The sequence below is a fragment of the Manacus vitellinus genome, unplaced genomic scaffold, assembly GCF_001715985.3.
Source record: "Manacus vitellinus isolate BGI_N305 unplaced genomic scaffold, ASM171598v3 scaffold_36_pilon, whole genome shotgun sequence".
Taxonomy (NCBI): domain Eukaryota; kingdom Metazoa; phylum Chordata; class Aves; order Passeriformes; family Pipridae; genus Manacus; species Manacus vitellinus.
Genome location: NW_021940508.1, coordinates 1,204,683 through 1,232,017, shown reverse-complemented (window position 1 = coordinate 1,232,017; position 27,335 = coordinate 1,204,683). Strand labels below are relative to the sequence as shown.

General features: G+C 35.4%; 1 protein-coding gene across 1 annotated transcript; it reads left to right on the top strand.

Annotated features, from left to right (window-relative positions):
• On the top strand, positions 1 to 27,335 carry NDUFS4 (NADH:ubiquinone oxidoreductase subunit S4). Its single transcript, XM_018077240.1, has 4 exons — positions 1 to 127; positions 19,163 to 19,335; positions 22,888 to 22,961; positions 27,127 to 27,335. Exons 2-4 carry the CDS (start codon positions 19,244 to 19,246, stop codon positions 27,228 to 27,230), a joined length of 270 nt encoding a protein of 89 aa, XP_017932729.1. The 5' UTR covers positions 1 to 127; positions 19,163 to 19,243; the 3' UTR covers positions 27,231 to 27,335.

Genomic DNA, 27,335 nt, shown 5'->3' with positions numbered 1-27,335 from the left:
TTTTCTCATTGCATGAATCATTTTTTAACTTCAAGTCTTGCACCGCAGGTCACTGAGCACTTCCACATGGCGGCTGGCGCAGGACCAAACTCAAGACACGCAACTCATCACAGTTGATGAAAAATTGGTAAGAGTTTTCTACTGAATACTGCTATGATACAGCCTTCAGAGTTATTTCTGCACAATATGCATTCAGTATGGTATTCCGTGTTCTTCTAGGAAAGCCATATAAATGTGAACTACAAAGCAACAGTCCCTCATACATTTTTAAAAGGGTAACATCAGTAAAACATAAGTATGTGATTGCTTAACACTTTGAATGCCATATTTCAATGTAAAATGATCAGTACCTGACTTACTATTTTTTATATTTTGGTCAAGGACCAGTGTGAGCTGTAATTAATAATTTATTCTTTTTGAAATTTGCATATATTTTCTGTGTAGTGAAATTACACAGAATTTTGCCAACTTTGTAATATTTTCTTCATTAGGACTCATATTACTGAAGATACTGTGTAAGGAAACATCATGGAAGATTATTGTTACTATGCAATATACACTGTAGCTTTTGAATATGCATGAAGGTTAGATTACAGCTAGAAACAAATGCATAACATTCTTCTGCTAATCAGTAGCAGATCAGAAATTTGGCAGTCTTTTCTTGTAAGTTCTTCCATAATGTGTGGTCTGTTACTCTAGATGCAACCTGACACTTATGTTTACATTATTCAATAGTATAATTTTTGTAAGACTTCTGGGGGGAATGCATCACAGCAGAAGCATGCTTTTCATTGGGTTTCATATCACTTTTGAATCTTCAGGAAAAAAACATTCCTTTGTATGTTCCAGGCAGTTCACATTGTATGTACTTTTTTGTATTCCCTTAACTACTTAAGAAATATTTGGAATTTGTATTTATAAATTGTACATTTTCAGTGATAACTAGAAGTCGAGACAGCTGAAGTTTAACAGGCTACTGGAAAAAAACCCCACACCTACTTTAACAACTCTTTAGTGCTTTTTTTTCTTGTATGTTTTGTATATAGATGTAACAATAATAATCTACATACAGGTAAAAAAAGTTATTTCATAAACTTTCTGAATTTAAGAAGTAACAGTATAATTTTAGGTTCAGAAATTAAGGAAAAAATTAGTACTTAATTCTAGCAAACATGATTATCTTGCTAATCTAGTTGCATAACTAGGAATTCAGGAACTTTGTACAGAGTTCATGAGTCACTGTGTAAATAAGATTCAACAGACCGCATTTTCCTAAATGAATTTTACATGCAGTGTTCTTTAACAGTAAAAAAAAATGTATATCTAAACAGAGGTTTTATAGTGCCTGAATTTGCAGTATCACATTTCCCTATTGTGGCCTCAGGTGATGGATGCATAGATCGGGAAGAGACAACAGCACAGACACACAAGATAAATTCTCTTATATCTTCCATTTTGTGTTTAAATGTACATTATCCAAAGTTAGGGTTGTACTGTCTACAACTATGAGAGTTTATGCTTCCAGTTGAGTAAAAGTGAAACTAATTTGAAATACAACTATTCACTTGCTGTAGTGTTATTGTAAAATGAATGTAAGTGAAGTGCTTATTTCTAGTGTAATTGTATGTTGTCATCAAGTTGAAGACTCTCTTATTATAGTTGCTGTGATTTTTTGCAATCTCATAGTTGCAGCTTTTGAATATTTTTATTTTTATATATATAATTTATATAAACTATTACTTTATCTTTAGTTGTATGGAGTACTAGGTTAAATGTCTGACTGAATAGTATTTTCCTACAGTGCTGTGCATGTAGGTCCACATTCTAAATGCACAAACCTTTTTTTCCCAGATTATTGTAGGTCCTGAAACAAAATGACAGAAAATAAGCATAATTTGTAGATTCAGTTAAATTTTTGGAGTAGTTTCCATAATGCCATAAAGTAACCAATAATTCATATTCTGTTAACTGGCAAAAATTATGTCCTGTTAGCAAGGAAAATATTCACAGAAGGGTTTGATGTGGTTTTCAACTCTTTCAAGATTAGGAGAAGTTCTTTAGACATTTGTTAAACTTTATGGAAAAGTAGAATACCTTCTTAACTTATTGTAGGTTGCTGCAGTATTTTTCCTAATTTTAAGTAGGATTAATTAGAACCCATTAAAGCTAATTTAAGAATCTACATAAATTTTCTTTAATTAATGTTGCAAAGCATAACAAAACCATTATTTCCTTGCAAACTGTAATTAAACTGTATTCTGAAAGTTGATACTTAGTGTTTAATTCCAAAAGACCCCTTCTTTCATTTTACTGATTGTTAGAAATCCTGAAATCATATTTTGATGGATTTGTCATCCTGGTCATATATATATATATATATATTTTTTTTTTTTAAAGCTGAACATCACCTTTTAGATGCTTTTACGTGCATATCAGAAAACAGAACAAGAACAGGTGGAAAGTAGGATATGGTTGTGCTTTTTTGCCTTCCTCCTCTTGAAACTTATTTTGAAACTGAACTCTTCTGTGACTTGAGGTTTACAAGGCTAGTAGAGTAACGTTGTGGTTGTGGAAAACTTTCAACTGCATATTTTAGTGTAATAATCTATTTCCAGTGCTTTTGTAGACCTTGTGTTCATATGTGTACATCCATATGCTAGGCCTTGTCCAGCAGGAATTCCTTTGAATTACCTAGAGTCTGATTGGATTCTCTTTGTGTTGGCAAAAACAAATAGAAGGCAGATGAGCATCCTGACACTGAATAATTAAGTGGTAGTCGGTCACCTGCTTACTGCAGCCTAGAATGTGTTGAATACAATAGAAAAATGAGTTGTAATGAAATAGTAGAAAAACCAGTAGTTTAGATCACATTCATTTCACACTAGAAAAAAATTGGGACTCTTAAATGGGAAAGGATTTATGTGCTCAGCTTGCATAGAACACATCCAAGAAATTATATCTTTGTCTCAGTTATCAGCTGTTTTCTGTGAATACTGAATAAAATAACTTTTAATGAACAGTAAAATCTGAAGAAAATAACATACAAAATTAACAAAGCTCAGTGGAAATACAGTTCTTGCATGACATTTTGAATCTGACCACCAATTAGATTGTATTCCAAGAGTTTGGACAAATAGCTATGTGAAAAGTAGACTCTCAAGACCCTGCTTGCGTTAGGAAATTTGTGCTGTAGAGGACAAAGGCCATCGGCAGCAAATCTCATGTAGTGTTCCAAATTATTTAACTGTTCATGTGTATGTTATAACATAGCTTCCATCATTATTATAAAAAGTTGAAGTGGTTTTGCCTGAAATGGAGGTTTGAACTGTCCTAATTCCTGCAGTTTTTTCCAGTTATTGAGAGTAGGGTGCATCAATGCTGCTTGTTGTAGCTAAGTGTCTTCCAGTTGAGCATGAATGCTTTAGCAGACTTCCCAGCCAGTGCTGGTAATGCTGCATTTTGAGTGTCTAGCTGGAGTTGGGCAGTTTGGTGAGGATTGCACCCTGCAATTGAAAGGTATCCACAAATATTTGTCAATAAAAGGACCTTTATGTTGGTTAAATGGTAACAGTATTTAAAATCCAAATTTCAAAATTAGAACTACTGCCAGAAATTATCCTTTGCATTGCTAAAGTAGAATATTCCACTGACAATATATATGCTGTAGCTCAAAGCAAAAATTATTGCAAGAGCAGTTACAGGAATCGGTCACTGGGGAGACACTAGAAGAGTTGTGGAACTGTGGTTAAGGATCAGTTGTAGTCATCTCACAGATGTTTTTATTCTGTACCAGGCCAAGATAAAATAGGAGTTGCTACACAGAGTTAAGCATTCCAGACCAGTGCTATCAAGTGCAGTTGAAATGGTACTGAATTAGTTTTTGCATCATTGTGCAAACATCTAGGGACAGACTTTATTATGAGTATGACAGGCTAAGTAGAATGATGGCATTTTGTCACCTGTCCTGAAGTTGTTTTGTTTGGTCTATAGTGTTAGCTAACCTTTTTTCAGTAATGGTTCAGCAGTCTCACTACTGAACCTCAGCAGAGGGCCATTTTCCTTTAGATCGTAGAGAAACTCTACGTAACTCACTGAAGGTGACTTATATACACCAAACTGGGCACAGAAAATCTGAATCTTTATTTGAGGATGAGCAGTTCATACTTTTCAAAAGACATTAGAGATGAGCAATAAATACCATATACTGCAGCAGCCTAGGCCAAAGCATGTAAGTAAATGCACATAGCGGATGAAGGAAAGGCCATGATGTTATCTACCTGGGCTTTAGTAAATGCTTTCCCACAGCTTTCTCCCAGAAAAACTACCTGCTTATGGCCTGGATGGGTGTACTTTTCACTCCTTGAAAGACTGTATGACTGGAAGGCCAAGCCCAAAGAGTAGTGTGAATGTAGTTAAATCCAGCTGACAGCCAATCTCAAGTGGTGTTCCCCAGGGCTCAGTATCAGAGCCAGCCCTGTTTAATATCGTGATTGATGATCTGGGCAAGGGGATTGAGCGCACCCTCAGTCAGTTCACAAACGCTTCCAGTTTGAGCAGGAGTGTTGATCTGCTGGAGGACAGGAAGGTTCTGCAGAGAGATCAGGACAGGTTGGATCAGTGGGCTGGGGCCAGTGGTATGAGGTTCAATAAGACCCAGTTCTGGGTCCTGCCCTTGGATCACAACAACCTGGGGCAGTACTGCAGGCTTGGGGCAGAGTGGCTGGAAAGCTGCCTGGTGGAAAAGGACTTGGGAGTTCTGGCTGGCAGAAGCTGAACATGATCCAACATGTGCCCAGGTGGCCAAGAAGGCCAGTGGCATCCTGGCTGGAACAGCTGTAGTGGGGGCAGCAGGACCAGGGCAGCGATTGTCCCCCTGTACTGGCACAGGTGAGGCCAAACCTCAAATCCTGTGTCCAGTTCTGGGTGCCTCACTAGAAGAAAGAAAATGAGGAGCTGGAAGGTGTCCAGAGAAGGGTAACAGAGCTGGTGAAGGGTCTGGAGCGCAACTGTTACAAGGAGTGGCTGAGGGAACTCAATCTGTTTAGTCTGGAGAAAAGGAGGTTCAGAACAGACTTTATCATTCCCTTCCAGTACTTGAAAGGAGGTTGTCTCCAGGTGGGGGTCTTCTCCCAAGTAGCAAGTGATAGGACAAAAGGAAATGCTTTCAATATTAGGAAAAATTTCTTCGCAGGAAGGATTCTCAAGCATTAAAATAGGCTGCCTGGGGAAGTGGTTGGGTTGCCATCCGTAGAGGTGTGTAGATGTGGCACTTGCGGACATGTTTTAATGGTGGATTTGGCCATGCTGGATTAACATTTGGACTTGAATGATCTTAGGGGGCTTTCCAATTATTTCCTAAATGATTCTATGATTCTAATAACTATTGTAAAATCTGTGTCAAGAATCTCAGCAGCTACCTCTTGGCTGTCTAGAGGTAGAATTTAGTGTCTATTTTAAGTGTTTACTACTAGATAATCCTGGAGTAACAGTGTATTAATAGGATTCTCAGAATGTGAACCTTTTCAGCAAAAAAGTTGTGGAAGCATTCCAGACCATTTTTTCTAGAAGACTGTCGGTGTTTTCAGAATTGAGTCATAGTTTGTTCACTATTCAAATCCCAATTTTGGCTAGGATTAGAAATTACTGAAATTGTATAATCTTTGTTTGATTAAAGAAGCATAGACTTTACTGTAATAAGCAGTGATAATACTGCAGCTCAAAGTAAAATATACAAACAAGTGAAAAATAGTCTGGAATGATGAAACTTCTTCAAATGTCAGTCTGATAGTCTGTAGTGCTGTGAAACAAAGGACACAGCAAATCAAGCTTTAACATGCATTTTAAAGTGTGATCATTGCTTCCCTAAAAACCAAGAGTATGTAGTATACTTTACTCTAAAAACAAAAGCAGTAAAATGTCATAAAGTTATGTGTGAGACAGTGTGACATTGTATTTGAAAATTGTGTAGAGGAGCTGTTTTTGCAACTCCGTGAAGAGAAACATTTGGCAAAGTATGCATTTATTAAGGACAGGTTTACTAGATTTCCTTTTATTGAAGCTACTGTTCAACCGCAAATTCTCTAAGCATTACCACTGTGTTAGATAATGATATAGTGGATGTTCTGTGTTTTGGTTTTTCAAAATGCTGTTAACCCATTGTGGGTTATTACTTGATCGTGAGTTCAAACCATTCCTAAAGTAACTTAATGGAATAAAAGAATTTGGAATAATCTTTTCTTCGTTTAATCCACTCTAGCTGCAATATTTATTCAAGTGGCTACCATGAAGGATTCAATTCAGGACAGCGTTACTCTTTAGATGAGGAATGTAACTTAAAAGTTTTTCTGTGCTTTATGTGTATAGCTCTGTGATAGGGGTTTGTCATATTCAGAGGGTACATGGTACCAGGATGGAAATCTTTTTGTGGGTTCAGACAGTTACCTGTTCCTTCCCCTTAACCTCAAATTTCCCTCTTGTGGGTTGTCTTCTTTGTATTTATTTTTTTCCGTAAGTTGGATCGGTGGCTTACATTTTGCTTCAGGATAGTGAAAAATGAATAAAAATTAATAAAGATGTTATGTAAAATGAGGTCTATAAAAGGTTTTTTCCCATCCTTTACTTGGCATATATGTTTTGAGAAACAGTTCCTAGCTTTGACCAAAGGGGCCTATATGTGAAGCCTGTGATTTGGAGAAGTACTTTCTTTGATCGCAGTTGTGTCAAGTAAGCAAGTGATCAGCTCGTTTGAACTGTGTTGTACTTGCGATTCAACCTTAAAACAAAGTTGTTTGCTGTTGATTTATAAAATATTTAATACAATGTGTCTTGGCTTCTCATTTTACCTCATGTGCAACACTTTGTGTGGCGTTTGCATTTGGTCATCTGCAGTTGTGATGTTTGACTGCTCTGATGTTTGAATGATACTAGAGGCTGATAAAGGTGTAAAATCACATTCTAGAAGTGTTTCAAAATTAATTTAATTATTTCAATAAAAGTAAAACATTCACAAGAGAAGACTGTTAGCATGTAAAAATACTATGTATTTTTACAAATACATCTGCTTTAACCAAAGTGTCTAATTTTAGAGTGGATTTGTATAAAGTTAAATACTTAAAGGCCTTTACCCTTTGGTCACTAATAGTATATTTGTGAAATTGCTTTTTTGCTGCAAAACATAATCTATTAAAAAGTTCTTTTTCTGTTTCTTTGTTTTATCCTGCCCTCCACCCCCCAGGTGAAAATTAAGAAATAATGTTTTGGAGAGGAAAAAACCTTCTTGGATAACTTCAACAACCAGATAATGTGAAATTTAATATTTAAAGGTTTTAATAATTCTGGAGATGGTGATAATCTTTTTCTCTTAGGTACACCGTGCTGGTCTGCCAGAGCATGTATTTATTTCTAAACAGTGATTTTATTTTTTTGTTTTTAATTGAAATAATTTGACAGTTTCTTCTTCATAGTTATGGCTGATTGTTGCATTTGGTCTTAATTAAAGTACAAGCTCAGGTGTAGTTACCAGTTTATCAAATTACGTACACATTTTTCAGTACCACAAGTTCACTATATTTCTCTGTTTGGCAGTTAAATCCCTCTTCAGTTGGAATATCCTAGCTCAGTTCAGCCTATAGTACTTGCTACAACTTGTTGTCATGAGCAGTTGTAGTTTGATGAAGCTTGCGGTGGTTTGGAAAACCCAGTTGGCTGATAAAGAGCTTTCTGTAAGAATGTCTGCAGGCAACAAGTTGCAACAAGTTTAGAAAACTGTGCATTTTGCAAGTAGCCCAGAACCTTGTATAAAGTGATGGATTGTTGTATCCAGAGAGCAATTGCCTTCTTATCCCTGTGTGGGTTTATTTTGTAGGCTGGGGTAAAGGATTTGGATTTCTTTGTCTGAGAATCTTTTTTTGGTGCATGGTAGTGCTATCTCTGCTGGGTATTGAAAGGAGGAGTGTCTGTGATTGAGGTTATGCAACCTTCTAACATCTGAAGTGCCTTTTCATCTGGGCTTCCTTCATGCAGCATTCTTGTGCAAAAATTTCAAGGCTTCAATCTGGAGCACTGGGTCAAAAAATGTCTCTTTGAAGGGTATGCAGGCAATTTTTTTTTCATTTCATTCCACAGTGTTTAATTTTCTATCAAAGAATAAATGTTTTGAAGAGCTTGCTGTGATGGCTGCTCAGAACAAATTAAAGGGGAATCATTGTGCCATGTTTAGTTTTTCTGGATTCCAGAGGGTTGTTCAGCATGCAAATACTTCTTTGGTTTTGGGGGTCTAAATATGCAAGCCATGTTTCTAATCTGCTAGAAAAAATAAAGTCATTTATACAGTCAAGGAATCAATAGGAATAAGAAGTAACTTCAGTCTTTGAAGCTGTTTTGTTCAATAGTTTTGGTTTTTAAAGACCAGATAGTATTTTCATGTTCTCATAAAATGGTACCATTATCTGAACCTTTTTTAGAACACCTAAGGTAGTATCCCACATTACGAAGTATTTCTGTAGATGACATGAATTCTTTTTGTCTTGTCAGTGAATAAACAATTCCCTGTAGAGAGCTCGCTTTTCTATCCATTCAAATGTGCCTTTCTGCATTTCTGTAGTATATCTAAGTTGTAGATTTAAACTGCAAATCATAGCCTAACTAACAGAGTTCTGTGTACAGACTTGAAAGCTGTTTCTAGTTATGAAGTTCTAGCTGAATTGTTTTATCAGTTCAGAAAGGAAAAGCTTTCCTTGTTTGGAAAGCCCAGTAATCTCATGGGAATCCTTGAACATCTTGGTCATGCTGCAGGAGAGCCTGGTGCTTCTTCAGTATTTCCTCTTTTTACTCAGATCATCAGTGATGAAATGGAATCAGATGCTTTTCAAGTTCTTGGTGGCATGTTTGTGAGGTATCTTTGAACTCCTTTCGTAACTGTTTTCTCAAACTTGCGGAGTTAACATGTGTTAAGCGGGGACAAGGACCATGGAGGGAGCAGCTGATGTTCAGATCCAGAGTTTTATATGCAATTTAGTTCTTGCGTTCTGAAACATAAACTGTAGGGAAATTACTTAGTCTCTTATCTATCTTTCTGGAATACTCAGTTCTACCCACTTGATAAAAAGTCCATTGACTTACGTTTTAGTGCAGAAGAAAGTTTGCTTGATGAGAAAATAACCTTTATCCTATTACCTCTTAGCCTGAAAACTGGGTTAAAAAGTAAGAAGGAGCTGAACTATAAGGAATTTCTATAAAGTGCTGACAAGACGTACCAAATCCGGTACTTTTTAAAGATGTTTTAAATGTGTTGCAGATGTTTTAAAAAAATTAGGACTACGGTTAGTAATTCTGATTAGAATTTCTGAAAAAGGTGATAGTTTTTCTTTACCAGTTCATTTCCTAGATGTGTACATAAATTCATATATAAAAATAAGTAACCATTTTTTTGTGTAGACCGACGTCAGTATAAATCATGTATTTTAAAGTTTTCACTGAGTAGCATGTTATCCAACCAGAAACTGTTTTAAGATAAATATTGTAATTTGCACTGGTATTTTATTTTTTAGTCTTCTGGCTTGTATTTTTTCTTAGGTGCATTTTCTTAGAACCAGATTTTGTTGCCATGTCAACTCTGTTTGGAAGCATTTTTGGGTCAGCTCATTCTGGTTCTCTAAGTCAGAAGTTGAATATCTTCTCTGTAATGTGTGGTTTCAATACAAAATCTTACTTTTCTATTGCCATTTAGTAAACATAATTGTATGTTGTAGTCTCCTTTGATTTTTTTCCCACCAGTGATAGAAACTGAAAGGAAACGTGTAGTGTATCAAGTTGAATTACTGAATTTAATTGATGATGGATTTCTCTCTATTGTGTTAGAAAGTATAAGACCATGATTTCTGTCCTATAAATAACCTTAAAGGCCAAGCATATAAAGGCCAAAGCATTAATGACAGGAATGGACTTCTAGACAGAGCAAGCTAAAACCAGTTTGTGAAGTAACACCACATTTTAGTTATGATTCAGCATTTTTAGAGAGAGATTTTTGAAACCATTTTAACTAATCATAAAGATAAATGTGAAGAAACTAGTGTTGTCCAATCGTATTAAGATGTGTATTTTATTGATAATGTTAAAACAGTCAAAGCCCCATCAACCCTTCCCATGCCCACCAGGGAGTACCACTGTGGTACTGTTAGAAGAGAACTTTCTAAAATGCATTTAAGGCTTAAAAGCTATATGCACTAATTAACTAAATGCAGTGAACATTTAAGCTGTTAATAGCCCCAACATCCCTGATGCATAAACCTTCAATATGCTAACACTGCATAACAGTTCTCTTTTGTGCATCTCTTTAATGAGGGTAACTGTGTCAGTTCTTTTCTTGCTTCACTACCTGCTGTGTATGGAAATTATGTACACTATTTAGCACTTTCTTTCAACCTTTAAAGTGCATGCATATTACATAGAAGCATTACATTTTAGGGTAAGGGACAGCTTTTAACAGGTCTGACTTCCTTATAGTTTCTTAAGTGCAACTTTTCTTCCTTTAAAAAGCACTCACCAACAGGAATTTTGCTCTAAATTTGTATTTCTTGATTGGGGATTTGCTTCTGTTTTTCTCACCGCTTGTAACTGTATGGGCAAAGTTCTGTTACAGCAATCACTTTCTCTATAAAGGACATGTGAAGAATAGAGAACATGCATGACAATGAAGGCAGACGTTGGTTGGATTTCTTGATACTGTTCTTAGTAGCAGACCATACACTAGTGTGACAGTATTGTCAGGCTACACTTTAAACGGCTTTTTGCCGTTTTTTTTAACCCTCACCTTTGATGGATGCCTTTTTTTAATAAATAAAAGCCTTAAAAGTTTGTTAATTTTTAACCCTTAAAGTTAAATGCTGTTCCATAGCTACCATTCAGTTGGGAATTAATTACTTGGAAGTTGCAAGGTAAAAGGAAAAGAACACTAGACTGCTTGATAATAGAATTTACACTTTAGTATTCTTTGCTCTAACTGCCAGCCCAGAGACATTGTTAGTTAGTTAAAACTGAATTCAGAATTAATGCTTCATACAATGTAGAGATAATCAGTCTTATGATTTCATCACAGGAAATCTTACCAAAGCTATCGATTTTTAAGACTTTGCTGTACATCCAAATTTGTACTCAACAGCTCAGATTTTATTTGCTGTCCAGATTAGATTAGGAATTGGCCAAGGTGTTGCTACTTCACAGCAGAAATTCCACTGCCTGTGTGTACGTAGTGTCCCAGTTCACTGCCAGGCTCTAAGTGTTTGCTCCCTTGGATGTTTTGCAGCTTGAATGGATAAGGGAGCTTTGAGAAAATGCACCTCAGCCACATATTTAACATCGATTGGACCCCTTTCCCTGCAAAGACTGAAGATTATGAAACAAGTGATACTCAAATTTGGGAACTCTACCTGGCTTTATTTGGAAAGCTTCTTAATTGGTACTTCAGAGGAAGCTTTGTAAGGTTTTCAGATGGGCATAAAGCAGATCATAGCTTCCGATTTTCTTGTTCCTGACAGAATTCCTGAAAAACAGTAACTTTACAAAATTCACTTAAGTCATATGCTTATGGTTTATTTTGTAAATACACATAACTTTTAATGAATGTTAAAAGTAAGGACTTCATTAAAATTGCATCAGAAACACACAAAAAATACAGAGATTATTCCCAGTGCATAAGAATAGCCTGAATTTTGGCTTTCATTAAAGACACGAAGACCACATTCTGAACTGCCGATTAAGGCTTTGGGTATCTGTGATCAAAACTACATTTTATAGACTGTAAGCTCAAGAGTCATCAGTAATGATTAGCTCACCAAGATATTACTGAAATACCATGTTAAGCTTTGCAAAACAATCTGCTATTGTGACTTATGCTGGGAGTATAGTATAAATATCAGAACTGAAAAATTAATAAATTGTGTTTGAAAAATATACCACCATTGAACTACAATATACTGTTTATTTAATAGTATATACAAAATTGCCTAATTAGGGGAATTGGTACAAAGCTGTCTATTCTAGGTAGGTTCTAGCTGCTAGTACTTCTGTCTGTTTTCATTTAAAGCTCTTTTCTGATGGTTTTGTTTTCAAGCTAAGAAATAGTATCTGTGAGAACAGTTGCTTATGGTAGTAAAGCAGTGAAGTGTTGCCTTAACTGTAAATTATTCTAAGAGAAATAATATTTTTTCAGTTGTTTGGTTATCCTCTTTGTTTTTCTAAATTCAGGTAAACTAAAGCGGCCTCTGATTTGAAAGTTTTTAGGCTAAAAACATTGCTGTAGTCTTATTGTTAACTAACTGATTTTCTTGCACATTCTTTAATCTGAGGATTGTGGAGTTCTTGTAGAGCGCTTGAAAGTTGTGCACTGTAGGAAACTATATTTAAAAAGCCTCAAAGAAGACCCAGCCACTGTGTGTGTGCAAGCAAAAGATTTGCTTACATATGCTTTGGAGGAGTTCTAGAAAGTACACTTTCTCCAAATATTGTTGTGTTACAAGAAAAAGTAGTTTACAAGATCAGCTGTAGTTTACAAGATTGCCGTAATTCAGGCTTTTTTTTCCCACCTTAAGGTAAGCATGCTGTTTGTCATTTCTTCAATTAGAAGAACGTCACAACCGCACTGAGTATCTGATGAGTACTAGTAGCAACATCAATCTACTTTTATGAAATATATTCTTTGCCCCTGACTGCTCCAGCTTTCCTCTGTTTAATAATGGTTTCCTTATTTCAGTCATGTGGAGAAAAGTGTAAATCCAGATACTTGATATACTTGATTTCCCTTCTCTTTAACTTCATGCTATTTACCCAGACAAGATTGACATAACTTAGACATACCATTACAGAAAAAAAAAAAAAAACAACCCAGTATTAATAAATAATAATTTTTTGTTGCTTTTGATTACTTCTTGGCAGAAAACCGATACTGAACATGAAATATTTATTTGTTGTGAAAGTGGACTTAGGTGTTTTGAATGTTTCATTGTTAAATTTCTGAAATGTCATTTACTTCTCCATCAGAGTGCAGGCTAAATTATAGGGGGTTTTTTCACATGTACCAAGAAAAATGGCTCTCTGTTTTGAGGCTTGTCAGGGCAGTGAGAGATGCAAAATCAGAAGCTTTTGCTACAACTTGCCATTAATCACTTTTATAAATAGCATATTTATATGACTTTTGTAGGAGACAAAATCTGAGTACAAAATTTGTGGATGTAATGCAGACTTTAAGTAAAGTATCTTAAGGATATGAAAGAAGGGCTGCTGTGGAGAAGGTTTTCTACTGACTTGTGTGGAGTCATGTTCCAATTGGTAGAGAGCGACTGGGATTTTTAGAATTCGAATTCTTATTCCTGTTTGCTCTTGTGTTTTCTCTGAACAAATCCAAATGACATTGGTTTAATGGTGTGTGGAATGTGTTGTGCCATTATATGTGTAGTATCTTATGGAAGGAAAGCATGGAATAATACTAGGCATGTGAAATATTGGGAAAGTGGAGTGAACCTTTGCAGCAGGACAACAGGGAAGTTCTCAAGGAGTTTTTGCAACCACAGTGAATGCTCATCCATCATGATTGTTAGAGAGCTATTTCCTCAGCTGTGAAATACAAACTGATGAATAGAGTTTGCTGAAGCTACCAGCACTTGCAAGTGTTGGACTGTTTTGGATGGTGACACTTCCTCTGCATAATGGCAATTGGCAGTCTAGAAATATTATAGTCGAATTAGGTTGATTCCAGTAATGTGATGGTTTCTGTTTCTGCTAGAACCACTTTTTTTCATTTTCAGTTTCTCTATAGTTTTTTACCGTATGGAAAGATGTTTTTTTTAAATGGAAGCTTTCACAAAATCTTTATTATTGTCAAATCCTCTTTAAATGTTTGGTTTTCTTGATAAAAATATGGTTATTTCACTGCTTTTTTCAACTTCTTTATTAATCATTCCGCTGGATGATTAGTTGGGAGAACACATTATGGGTAACATCGTGTTGCTCACAGTTTACTGTGATAACGCAGAATGATTGTGAAGCCTGAAAGAAAACTGTATCCTGTGTGATACAGAGTCTCCTAAGGGCAAATATGCTTTTTCCCCTTGTTTTGTCTGTGGCTGTTAGATAGATGTTGTCTGACCACATTTAGTTCATTCTGCTCCATTTTTCTACTTGCAATTTGCATAGTAGATTCTGTTCTCTTACATTTCCTTCAAAAATACTGTATTGAAATGTAGAAACATGTTCTCATCCTGACTTACAGTCTAAGCAGCTGAACACATTAAATAAAAAACTCCTTTCACAGCAGCTATTTTGTGGGTATTATGCAAGATGTTCTGTGCTTTGATGCAACAACTTCTAAATAAAGTGAATTGCAACATGAATTTATAGCAAAACTTAATGCACTTAGTAAAACATGTTGGAGGTGGGGAAGAGAGCAAGCTGTTGTAAACTCCTATAAAGTACAGAAAACTTCTACTTTCCCTCCATTCTAACAAGTGTAAAACTATTGAGGTTAAGTAGGTGGGGCAACCGGAAGTAATTGCTAAGGCCAGTGGCATTTTTGTGGTTTAATAAAGGCAGAAGCTAATTATTCAGTTTTTATTTAAGTGAAATGATGCCAAAAAGGAGGTTCCTGCAGAGCAGCTGCACTCCTTCAGTGTTACCCTAATTTACCACAGACACAACTGTCACAAACAGAACTTTTAAATTTGATATATAGCCACGAAAGTAAGGAGCCCTTTGTCTGGAATGCATGCAGAAGAACTCCTTTATACAAATCAACCGGCAGATGACGGACAATGATGAAAATTTGATTCTTTGAAGTCATAATGGTCATTGAAATGTGTGAAATTCTGGTATTGAAAAGAGAGCAGCTAGCAAGACTCTAAATCCTGGGTGGTTGCTGGAAGCTTGCTGGGAGGTTTTTCTGTGTTTTGACATCAACTTCCCATTGCTTGTTCCCTGTTTCCTTTATTAAAAAAAAAAAAGAGGGGGGTGCTAAACTGTAGATAGTTAATAGTGGGTATGTACAGTTTCTGTCTATGTGGTGAAAGAAATGCCATAGAACAAACATGACACCTTTATGCACACCTCACCCATCTGTTCAAAAAAAACTTGTTTCAGAGATACTTTCCATCATTTTGTCTCTTTTCCGTTAATTAGAGAGTTCCATTTCTTTTCCCCTTTGGAATTTGTGCTATTAGTGGAGTACTTAAAAGAAGGAAATTCTCATTTCCTTTAAAAGTCATCTTCATGCTGAATAGTGCTTTCATTGACACTGCCTCTGTGAATCAGTTTTTCTCTCTGCTGTGTAGCACACTTATCATTTCTTATTACCCTTTTCAGATCAGTTTTATTAGGCTTTCCACCGTGACAAATATTCTTAAATAGTGTAAGTTATAATAAACACAAACCCACCTATATTTTTAAGCAATTTTATGTGATTTCTGCCGCTTAAAAAAAAAAAGTGTTTTGTCCCTTTTAGCTAATTCCAAGAAGAGACAAAATGCCTCAAAGTGAGTGTTTACATTTTCTTGTATTGCAGAAAAAATTTCTTGAATTACAAAATTTTCTCGAATCACAAAAAAAATCAGTTTCCTATTGAAATTATGCTCACTTTATATATATACATTTATATGTATTAAGAAAAACAGAATGTCAGAATGCACCTTTTATGTGATAGCCTGTTCTAAAAATGTGAATCAGGGTTATTAATTTTTAGTAAAGCAAAATACAGTTCAAATCTCAAGTCTTTTATATTGTTATCTAATATATTTAAGATTTTGAATGCTGAACACCTCCCTAGTATCTTAGTATGCTAATATAGCAAAATTCATTAAGGAACACTTAAAGAAAAAAGATAGTAATGTGAAAACCAACCGTCAAAAATATCTTTGTTTTGGAAAGTTGGTTCACAGGTAGTTTCAATGAGAACTTGAACTCAGAACAAAGCACTGAAGACCCAGTAAAGAGTTCAACCCAGTGCTGCATAGTTCTTTTCAAGTATTATATTGTTTTAATGGCATCTTGGAGCGGGAGCTTTAGCCCATTGAAATGTCGCTTAAAGGACAGGTTCTTCTGTCACTAGCTGGAGCTGTGTGGATGAAATGATCACAATAGAGTGTTGTAATGCATTTTAAAAGTGTGAGAAATCAGTTTGTCTAGACTAAGAGTACGCCTACAGGGAATAGGAATTTTAGAGCTTCTGTGCTCTTTAGGTGTCAAGTATGTGATAGATGCCAAGCTTTTTTATTCCATATCTTTGGAAACAGCTCAGCTATGCTACAGTACCTTACATATATACAGCAAGCAAAATCAGTGATTTTATGTCAGGACAACTTGGGCTTCAGCAACCAGAAACTCATTGTCCTAACAACTGTCTGTTCAATTGCCAGCTTTTAAAAAGGGGAAGATATCAATAAATGATTGCTAGATTCCCAGAAGGCATGGAAACTCTAGCTATAATGAATCTAAGTATGGAGAGCTAGCAACACCACATGGATATTTTAGTTTTGGGAAGCAGGCAGGTTTTAATTTTTATTTTGAAAATATTTTTATGGGATGAATCCTGTATTATTACTGAAATAACCTTGATTTGGAGCCAACTGAATGCCTGAAAAAACATGGCTTGAAGGGTTTGTCTGGGATTTTGGTTTTAGTTTCATCCAGATGAACAAGTCTAGGCATTTCTTTACTATGGTTACCTCATAAATATAGCATTTGCTGGTTTTAACCCTCTCTTTAGATTGTGTTCTGTATGCACTAATATGTAGTACTTTTATGATTCTCTGATGTGAAGGCTTCAAAAGAGGAGATTGTATGTGTCCATAATATTACTTAACAGAGTATCTTATTTTAGTAAATCAGATCATTCTGGAATAATCGAAAAACTTCTAAATCTCAAGCATAAAGAAATTTATAATGGACTTTCAAGTTGCTGAGAATAATAATAGTAAAGAAAAAATAATTTTGAGATATACTGAAGTTTGCATATCTGAAAGTATTTGATAACAACCCCAGAATTTTTGCATGTAGCAGATTGTTTGAGAGGGGAAAAAGAAATGTTTTGTCAATAGTATTGTATATTCTCAATAGTCATGTTTGTTAAATACAGAAATAAAAGCTAATATTTTAGCCTATTCCTCTATATAGGCAAGCTGAAGCATTGAATCCCTACCAAACTTTACTGCAGGTAAAACCCGCTTTTTGTTAAACAAAGCACTTTGCCAATTCAAATCAGAAAACTTTAAGCAGTTTCCTTCTAAACCTGTGGTTTAAGCTTAAGCAGTGAGAAATGCCAGTCTATCAGAAGGTATTTTACATATGTGTTGCAACATTCCTGTAGCTGGTAGTGCTTCTGTTTCATATCACTGCTAGACTTGGATTAAAAAATAAGCATGACTTGGTTCTAATGAAAGTATTTATAATGGAATTATTAAGATATTTTGACAGTTTCTTGTGGTAGTCAGGGTAGAAATGTCGGAAGCTGGAAAACCCATTGCATGCTTGTTTGTTGCCCCTACAGTTCTAATTGCAAATACAAGTCCTATGCTTTAAACTTGCTCCCTTTTGTAGCTTTGAGGGACTGATCTCCCAAAGGGAGATGTTTGAGGGACTGATCTCTCGTTTTCTGACATAAAATGGAAAATGAGAACTGCCACATTTCAAAGGATGGTCTTGTGATCACATCAAGAAGTTTTTTAACTTTGCCACAAAAGAAAATCCCATAAAGTTAGTAGGTACAGTTATGTAAAGTCACAGTGTTTTATTTAAACTTTTTTGCCTTTTCATTCAAGTCATGGCAGTGCTGCCAAGACGAGTTCAATATGCCCTAAGTTGTGCTGCACTTTTCTGGACTTTTACCAGTTTACTGCTTGTTCCTGGAGAGAGAGAAGGAGAGGGGAGGGCTGGGAGGGAGACCGAGGAGCTCCTGCTGGCCTTTTAAGTATGTAAGGAAAAGGAGCAGTTCAGCTTCCTTAGAGATGGATTTGATGTTTGATTTCACTCTTTACTAGTGTGAACTGACAGGTTAATTTTCTATAATTACTGTTTAGTTTTTAGCAAGAATGTTCACTTTAATTATATCAGATGCTGCTGAGGGTAATTTTTCACAGCAATTCTTGTGAGGCTTTTCCCTATCTTATTCTTTGTTAAAGTCAGTTAATATTTTTAGGCTGGTTTTGTGATGCTTTGATTTTTATCTTTATTAGGTTTATTTCTGGAGGCCCTCAACAAGGCTTATGCCTCTCTAATGGAGGGGAGCATCCTACTACTGCCTATATACAATGTTACAAGTCTCTTTTTCTTTGAAGGTTGGAATGTCCTGAATCCTTTTGTCCTTCACAAAAATACTGAAGAATGTTATCAGTATCAAATGTTCCTCTCTTGATCTTGACCATCAGCAGAAGAACTGACTCTCAAAAGCTGATAGTCATAGCTTGAAACATGAAGAGGGGATCAATTTTCTGTAATAACTACTGTCTGAATAAGCGAGCTGAATTCTAGTACCTGCTCTGCAGTCTCAAACAATCAATAGACTGTTGTGTAAAAGATACTACCATCTGTCTCTTCCTTCATGCTAAGCACAGCTTCTTAAGTCAGCATGGATGTTGGTATTTCTTAATTATATACAGAGTTAAAGCCCAAGGGAAAGCACTTATACTGCAGCATCTATTTGACTGACTAGTATTTTGGTGAATAGTCCTGTTCGTATGAAGTTTAGGCTCCTAATGGTAATGTAAAATTTGGAATTTGTTGATGTTTCAGTCTGTGCTCTGAAATTTTCTTTAAGGAATAAATAAGAGTTTACACATATCTGCATTTGCTACAGCTGGTGCAAGTTGAAGCAGGCCTGACCTTGCAGCTGTGGATGGAGAAGGATGTGGGGAAATGTCCTGTCCCTCCTCTGGCACTAGATGTTTTGTAGCTGGGAGATGAGCAGGTTCAGCTAACTTATCCATGCAAAGTCTAATTCAGCCAGGGGAAGTAGGATAGCAGCCTCAACATCTCTTGGCTTCACTTTTATTTAACTGAACTCATAATATACTTCTCTACAATTTTTTTCTGTTTTTGTAACTTTATGTAAAAGGCATAAGGAATACTATTTTACAAGCCTCTTACGTAAACCATTTTTTAACAAGTCCCATTATGTTTTTCTTAGGATATCACTGCTTTAACTGGTGTTCCAGATGAGCACATCAAAACCAGAAAAGTTCACATTTTTGTTCCAGCACGTAATGCAATGCAGTCAGGACTTAACAATACAAAGAAATGGAAGATGGAATTTGATAACAGGGAGCGCTGGGAGAACCCTTTAATGGGCTGGGCGTCTACGTGAGTACTTACTGAATTTGAAAATACTTTTCTTTTGTATTCAGCTCTTACTAGTCATGTAAATTTGAAATCTTCTTTCTACCTGTAAATCTAATTATGTTTTTACAGTACTTACAGTAAGTGGTTGAGTTTGTTTGTTGTATGATTAATAATCTGTTAGGTTTAAAAGCTGATTTTAGCTCATAACATCATCTGGAAGAGTTTAAAAAAGGTGTTAACAACCAGAAATTTCGGCAGTTACATTTGTGGTGATGCCATGTGGCATCAGCAGGGCCAGAAGGTTATTAGTTACCTAAAGCAATAAATCATTCTCAGCTCTCAGTTGTATCTTTTAAACACAAACAACAAAACTTAGCTTCTGGATTTAGGTTTTTTTACGAAATTTTATAAATATCCTGAAGATCTAAAACGAGGAGTTGTAAATAATTTAAAAAAACCCCAAATCCGTCAATTTAAAATATCATACTGTTTTTTTAAATATTGCTAATATTAGTATTAAAAACTCTTAAATACACAAAAAAATCTAGGAAAGTACTACTCTTAGCTCAGTATGCTGTAATGTGAAGATGTAAGTATAACTTGGATGCTTCTAATTTTTAGTTCTTTTTTCCTTAAATAAACACACTACCTACATTTCACAGTGTGGTTAGAATTCCTGTAAGCTGTGAGGACTATACCAGCAATTCCTCTGACAATATTGTAATTTTGATTTGAAGTTGTCTTTTTTTGAGGCATATTCAGAATAGTTAATTATTATACATTACCAAGATCAACCGCTAGAGATTGTTTTTCAAACTTCAGAAGGGGTACAATGTGTATTGAAAATAAATGGCTGCAATCATATTAGCACTTATGATCTAAGAATGTAAAATTCTGTGAAAAACTTTAACGCCTTAAGTATGAAATAACTTGAAGATGCATTTTTTAAGATTTTTTAACATTCTAAATCCAATCACCGAATTTTGTTTTCCTTTTTATTTATAAAATAAATTTATCCATAAATATTAGATCGAAATAACTGTGAAATCAAGTCTTCCTGTTACGTTGATTTCTCATGAAAATTTGAGGAGGCTCTACATGCGTTTTTATTTTGGAGTAGGGAAAGGAATTTCTCATGTGTAGACAAGCTCCAGGTAGATAAAAGCATCGACAATTGACACTACTAGGTTAAAGGTTTTGTAAATTAGTTTGTATCCATTCATTTTTAAGCATTCTTGCAGAAACTGTTAGTGGGTACTCCGATGTTACCACTCAACACCCAGAAATATCTAAGAAGAATTTCTTCTTTTGAGATTTAATTTCTGCGAATAGCAATTCTTAGACACTTTTCCATTTACTTTTGAATAATATAATGGGATTAGTGGATTAGAGCCCTTTAGGGTCTAGAGATTAAAGCCCCCTTTCCACTAAACTCGATATACTTATTTATGTGTCTGTCTGCTATATTTCTGTCATGTTACAGTCTTCTTTGGGGTTTTTGTTGTATTTGTTGTTTCTCAGATACTGGGGCTTTTCTTGGTGAAAATTGTCCAGTTATATATCTAAGCATGGACCCATGGCATTTTTCCTTAATTGGGAGGTTTTGTTACAAGAATGCCTAGTTCTCGAGTACGCCTTTTAATATAAAGCTGTAAACAAAGAAACATGGTATCCATGCATGGTATCCATTGTACAAGATCTCATAAGAGAACAAAATATGGAATTCCAGTTTTTAATGCCTGATGGAACAACCTATGCTTGATGGAACAACCTATGCCAGCGCATAGGAAATCCTGCAGCACTGGTACTGCTGACACTATTGGGACATCATGCCAGACATCCTGAACTCCAGTTTGCTCATACGGATAGAGGAAATCAGAAATGCATTTAGATGGAATCAAAGATGATTTCACATGAAAAGAGAACAAATAATTTTTGCACTATTCTAATTTCCCAACTGCCTCTGTCCTGGAATTGCCAAATTTGCAGTCAAATTTGCAGAACAGGCACTGGTCCCTCACTACACTTTAAACTTAAAACTTCTTTGTTCCTACTTAGTAGTATTGAGAAGATTTTTCCAAAACCAGTCAATGGAGGAGAATAACGATTAGCAAAAGTTGTCACAGTCTTGCAATGTGCTTGGGCCGCTTGATTCTCCACTGATCATGTTATGAATGAATTCTTAGTTCCTAGGGTTTTTCTCTGCCTTTATAAGAGAAATCTTTAAATGTCTTTAGGAGAACCTATCACAGTGGCTTGCAAAAGTGTAATTTCTGCCTTTATGGTGTTTTGTTTATTTGTTTGTTGTAGGGTTTTGGGGGGAGGTTGGGGTTGGGTTTTTTTGTTTTGTTTTTGTTGTTGTTGTTGTTTGGGTTTTTTTGTTTGGTTTGGTTTGGTTTTTTGTTGGTTTTTTTTTTTTTGTTGGTTTTTTTTTTTTATTGGAGAATATATTGGATGTGTAGTAAACTCCATTTCTCCATGTGAACATCAGATAAAATTGCACTGTTGTCTTTGCTGGAAGCTAGATTCCCCCCTCTTCCCCTCCCACTCCGCCAGTCACAGGCTTTGTCCTTTATTGTAGAGAGTTCAGTGTATCTTTGGTTGCTTTTTTTCTTCATTTATCCTTCTAGCTTCAAAGAAAGAACAGTTGAGAGGCAGGTCCTGCAATAGTTTGTTGCAATTTGGTCTTGTCGTCCCAGTTGTCTCCCAGGCAGTGTTGTCTCAGGGAAGCTTTATCTAATCTTTGTGTTGCTACAACCAGTATTTCAGTTTCTTATTTCTTTAAAAGTTAAAACCCTCTTTTTTCCCATCCTTTGTCATTGTTCTTAAATTGAGCTTTCATAGCAACAAAAAGGCAGTTTAGTGTTTTAACTGAGATTTTAATTTGTTTCAAAAAGCTTTTTGCTGTTTGATTCCTTTCAAAAGTGCAGATGGAGAGTAGTTGGCCATCTAAAACTAACCACAGTGTATTTAGTTAACTAGCAGTTTGCATTTTGGAGCTTCATTTTTGATGGTGGCCTGTGAGCTGCTTGCTGTACTGAAATAAATAATTTGTGGAGGTCATGTGAACTCAGCCAAAGCAGAACTCTTAATACTTCTTAATGTATTTTTCAGTCTCTGATTAGTTCCTGCTCTGCTCATTTCAGTATTTTGCTCTTTTCTCTTTGAGATTATTCTTCCCCTAGCTGCTCTACAGACTCTTGGTCTGTTTGAAATGTTCAGAATTACCTTAAGCCTCCTGATCTTCCACGAAGAGCTTTAAAATTAAAAAGATTGTGTCAGAACACTTATTATAACCACAGAAAGTCATTAGATATGTTTGTCTAACAAAAAACCTGATGAATTTTTGGAAATAGTTGTGGGGAATGTTCACCAGAATAAAGGAGTGAAACAATACTCTGCAGAAAGTAAGTGTTGACCCTGAAAATAATTAAAAATAAAAGTATTTTGAATGGTTTGTGAGGTGGTGTACTAGAGAGTTGTGCAATATAGCATTTGACTGACTTTTGAGGTACAGATATAATTATTTTCTATTTCAAATATACCTAAAATTTGTCATCTGATTTCTTACAGAGCTGATCCTTTATCCAACATGGTTCTTACTTTCGCTACTAAAGAAGATGCCATTGCCTTTGCTGAAAAAAATGGTACGTATTGTATGTACTGGATATGAAGGATTCATCTTTCCATAGGCAGTCTTGATCTCTAAGTATTGACAACAGAAAAAGTACAGGATAAAGAACCTTAATCCTCTATTCCACAGGATTTGTAGACCACTAGTGTTCTGCATGAGGAGGAGGAAAACAGGAATGGGGACATATTTCCAAGGGTGCTGAAGGCATTCCACTTTCTGGAAAGGTGTTCCAACCTCTTAGGAAAACTTGTGAATGTCTGATAATCAGAAAAACTAAAATTAGATGACTGCCAAGTAAGCATGTTGGACTTCAATTTTGACTGAGTTGTAGCATAACATGTCAGGATTATGCTACTCCTCACAGGACTATGTAAAGGTAAACCATATGACTAAGAGCATTGTCCAGATGTGCCCTGAACTCTGACAGGCTGGGTGTCCTGGTCACTTTCCTGGGGAGCCTATTCCAATGACCCGCCACTGTTTAAGTGAATAATCTTTTCCTGATGTTGAGTCTGAATTTCCCCAGATGCAGCTTCGTTCCATTCTTTGTGTTCTGTTGCTGGTCACCAGAGAAAGATCAGCACACTCCCTCTGCTGCTACCCATGAGGAAGCTGTAGATTGGGGATGTTTTGCCTAACTCTTCCCAGCACTACAGTCTAAACACTTGCACTTGATGATTGTTCATATTTGAGAAAAAGAACCAGTATTGTTGCTTAATATTTTTCAAGCTAATGGTGTATTAGAATGACTATATCTTAAACTTATTTAGTTATTTAGGCTTGTATTTTCTCACAGAATGGTAGTACCACAAGCAGTATTCATAATCTCAGCCTTTTGAATACTCAGCAGTCCTTTTTTGTGTTGGCATGAATTTTATGCTCTTTTTTCTTTTTTTTTTTCTTTTTCTTTTTTTTTGAGTTTTGTTGTTATTGTTGTTTTGGTTTGGTTTTTGGTTTTTAAATCAATTCCATTTTCCTTAAAGAGTTAGTCTTGATGCTTAGTGCCTGTGGGTGTGAAGAAAATTAATTACACTGAGTTAAAGCCAGGAATAATGCACATGAAGGGTAAGCTTCTTCAGAAGTCTTCTCTGTGGTCTCCAGCTTTCAACTATGTTTAGTCTGGGGTAAATAGTAAAGTTTCTTAGTCAGACTAAATTATGCAGAATTATTAGATGGCTGGTGTACACCCAAAAACATGGTAAGTCCATTAACTTATACATCTAAGAAACTAGGACATTTAATGTGCAATTTATTTGCACTTTTTAATGGTAAAGACTAGTAAGGCTAGTATTTAATCTGTCAATTCCTCTTTGAATTGATTTCTTGGAGGGGGCTTAATAATCTTAATTTTATTGAAAAATAATTTGTATTCAAAAAGAAATTAATAGGGTTATCATATTTGCATTAGATATACAAATTACAGTGCAATTTTATTAGTGTTTTGTATTGTTTTATGAACAAATATGAATTTTAGGAGAATTTGGTATTGCTTCATTAATGCTGCTGTGTTGTTCATGTTATTTCTTGAGCAATTCAGCCTGTAAGAGAAAAAAATAATATAATGAGCTGCTTATGCCATCTCTTTGCAGGTGTTATATTTTTTCCTTTCAAAATGCAGATTGTAAAATTCATTTGTTCCATATAGAAAGTTTATGCTTTCACTGAGTTAGAAATTACTCCATTGTGTATGAAACCTACAAAAAAATTCTACCAACTATACCAAGGTTATGACTTGGTGTTAATATTAGTAGTTAATTATTCACTTAGCTTGCACTCTTAATTTTACTATAATGGAGATGGAGTTTTCTGTAGATATTGGCTTGCCTAAATTATGAGTTTAAAATTATTTTAAATTATGGTTTTATTAGATACTGGCTTGCCTAAATTATGATCTTATTTTTATTTATGCATATGATGTGAGCATAATATTTTCTGTAGTGATAGCTTCAATATCAGATGTAGCTGGAAATACAAATTTTACAATATTTAGTTCTGCTTTTAGAAAGAAATTAGAAATTCAGGCATGCTTTTAACTGGAACTTAGCTTCTTAACTGAGTTATTATTGAAACAAATCTAAGCCTAGGAACACAGATACTTACCTCTCTCTCGTTCCTGCATGAACCACCCAAATATTCCATTACAAAATTCCTTAAGAACCCTAAGTTTAATTTCTGCAAATTCTAGATATTGCAGTTTCTTTTGATAGATTGGTAAACTTAAAAGTTCCTTCTCACCTAAGAACTTCAGGAGTATAAAGCAGGCTATCTTTCTGCCTGCCCCATCTGACACATTTTCTAATGTTGATATAACAGCACTGGTTACAGTAACAGTGATCACTGTCCAAAAATTACAGCTGAGGATGGTCTAAGGTCAAGGCAAGGAGATAACACTTTTAACTGGATGAAATTAAAAGTTTTGCCTCTTGACCTAAATTCTTTTTTGTCCTTTCTGACATCACTGAGGCAGCGGTTTAAAAACATACAACTTAAGTAACAAGGATGAAGAGTTTTCCTACTGTGCAATAACCTTTAGTCAAGTGGTGAGGGTGTTCTTCCGGAGACTATGAAATCTGCTTTCTGTCTACTTGGCTTGTGTGGCAGGGTTCTGGGCAAGAATAGCTTCCCTCACCATTATGGTATTTTTATAAAAGCGACCTCTGCACTCGGTCACGAGCAATTCAAGGTGCCTGACTGAAGGAGTCTGTTCCCAAGTGTGAAACCTAATCACATATGGTGGCCCCTTGGAATCATTAGTTAGATGTAACTACCCTTATGCATTTTGGATAACTGTGTCGGTCCAAGTTGTTGTGCTGGCAGTTGTGAATCTCTTCTAGAGGCACTTGGCCCCTCTCCATGTAGTGTATGAAAAGATGAAGCAATACCTTGGGGCTGTAGATTCCATTCCAGCAGCCAAGTGCCTCAGTGTTAGGTGTTATAATGCTGAATGTTGCAATACTGAAGTCTGTCTCTGGATCTAGTTCTGGCTGTTTACTCAAGCTTATATTTTTAATGAGAACAGGAGACAAAAGCCAGTGTTCTCAGAGATGGAAACAATATGCTTTTAAATTCTCTCTTCAGTATTTCTTATGGAGAATAGTTAAGTTGAAAATTAACATTGATTGAGACTAATAAACAGGAAGAAAATGTTTGTGTAACGTTTGTGAATATATAAAATTGTGACAGTGACATGACAACTTGTGTATCTTACAGAACATTTTGATGTTTAGGTGTATCTTGAGTGTTTTCTGTGATCACCTTACATAAAAAAATTCAGATATATGTTAAACATTTTAGGACTTAAAGTTTTGGGTTTAAAACTAAGGAAGAAAAGTACTATATTATGAGTATCACTTAAAACTGCATATTTAACCACTTCTGTCTTCAACTCAAGTATCTCTACTTTGAGTGAAATATTGCAGCTAAAGAGACCAAACTTTGGAATACTGAGTGCTGCCCTGGCAACTTTCCAGGCACCTGGAGGCTGCAACCAATTTGCATTTTGATTTACATAAACACTAATGTCTCCACCTCCTCTTTTCTGACATTTTTAAGCATTTCTCTTGCTTAACTATCACATAATTTACTTGTCTTCTATCACTTCATTCTCTTTTCTTTATTCCTGATTTTTTATGTTCTTACAAAAATGTTAAGTATTAAACTCCTTTCTAAAGTTGAAGTTTTTTCCCCGCTCTTCTTTTTTTTTTTTTAGTCTTCTCACCCTTCTTTTTTTTCTAGCTTTCCAAAATCTCCATTCTCTCCCAGCCTTTGGGGTTGATCTTCTACATGTTATTTTTTGTCCATTTTTATATTTTTCATTTCCTGTGCCAACATACACAGAGCCTTATTGCTTCTGTGATGCTATAGAGCTGTGGAGCTATAAACTTGCAGGACAGTCTGTGTTCTCTGTTGAGCTTTTCACTGATGACTGTCAAGTTTTTTGCATTTCACTGTAGTATGGTGAAATCTTATCAACCGAGAGAGTAGGCATTTGCCACATGTATGGCATTTCAGTATTCTCTTCTGCCAACTAGAAAGGAATAGATTAGTGGATGTCTATGTGGAGAAAAAGATATTAAAGTTAAAAGCTTTAAGTTGCATTTGCTCTGTATTGTATGCTAAGAATATTTATAATTCTAATTGTTTCTTATCTCCTCCTGCTATACCCTTGTAACATCCAGGCTGGAGTTATGATGTTGAAGAGAAGAAGATTCCAAAACCTAAATCCAAGTCTTATGGTGCAAACTTTTCTTGGAACAAAAGAACAAGAGTGTCTACAAAATAGGTTGGCATTGGCTGTATGACTGTGAATAAAGTCAGCTGTGCTATATTTATAGTCCATGTATAATACATCTCTTAATCTCCTAATAAATTTGACCTTTAAACTACA

Coding starts and splice junctions, on each gene's coding strand:
- NDUFS4 (XM_018077240.1), top strand. CDS start 19,244: ATGCAGTCAGGACTTAACAATACAAAGAAATGGAAGATGGAATTTGAT. Junction 19,336..22,887: donor TTAATGGGCTGGGCGTCTAC/GTGAGTACTTAC, acceptor GATTTCTTACAG/AGCTGATCCTTTATCCAACA. Junction 22,962..27,126: donor TGCCTTTGCTGAAAAAAATG/GTACGTATTGTA, acceptor TGTAACATCCAG/GCTGGAGTTATGATGTTGAA.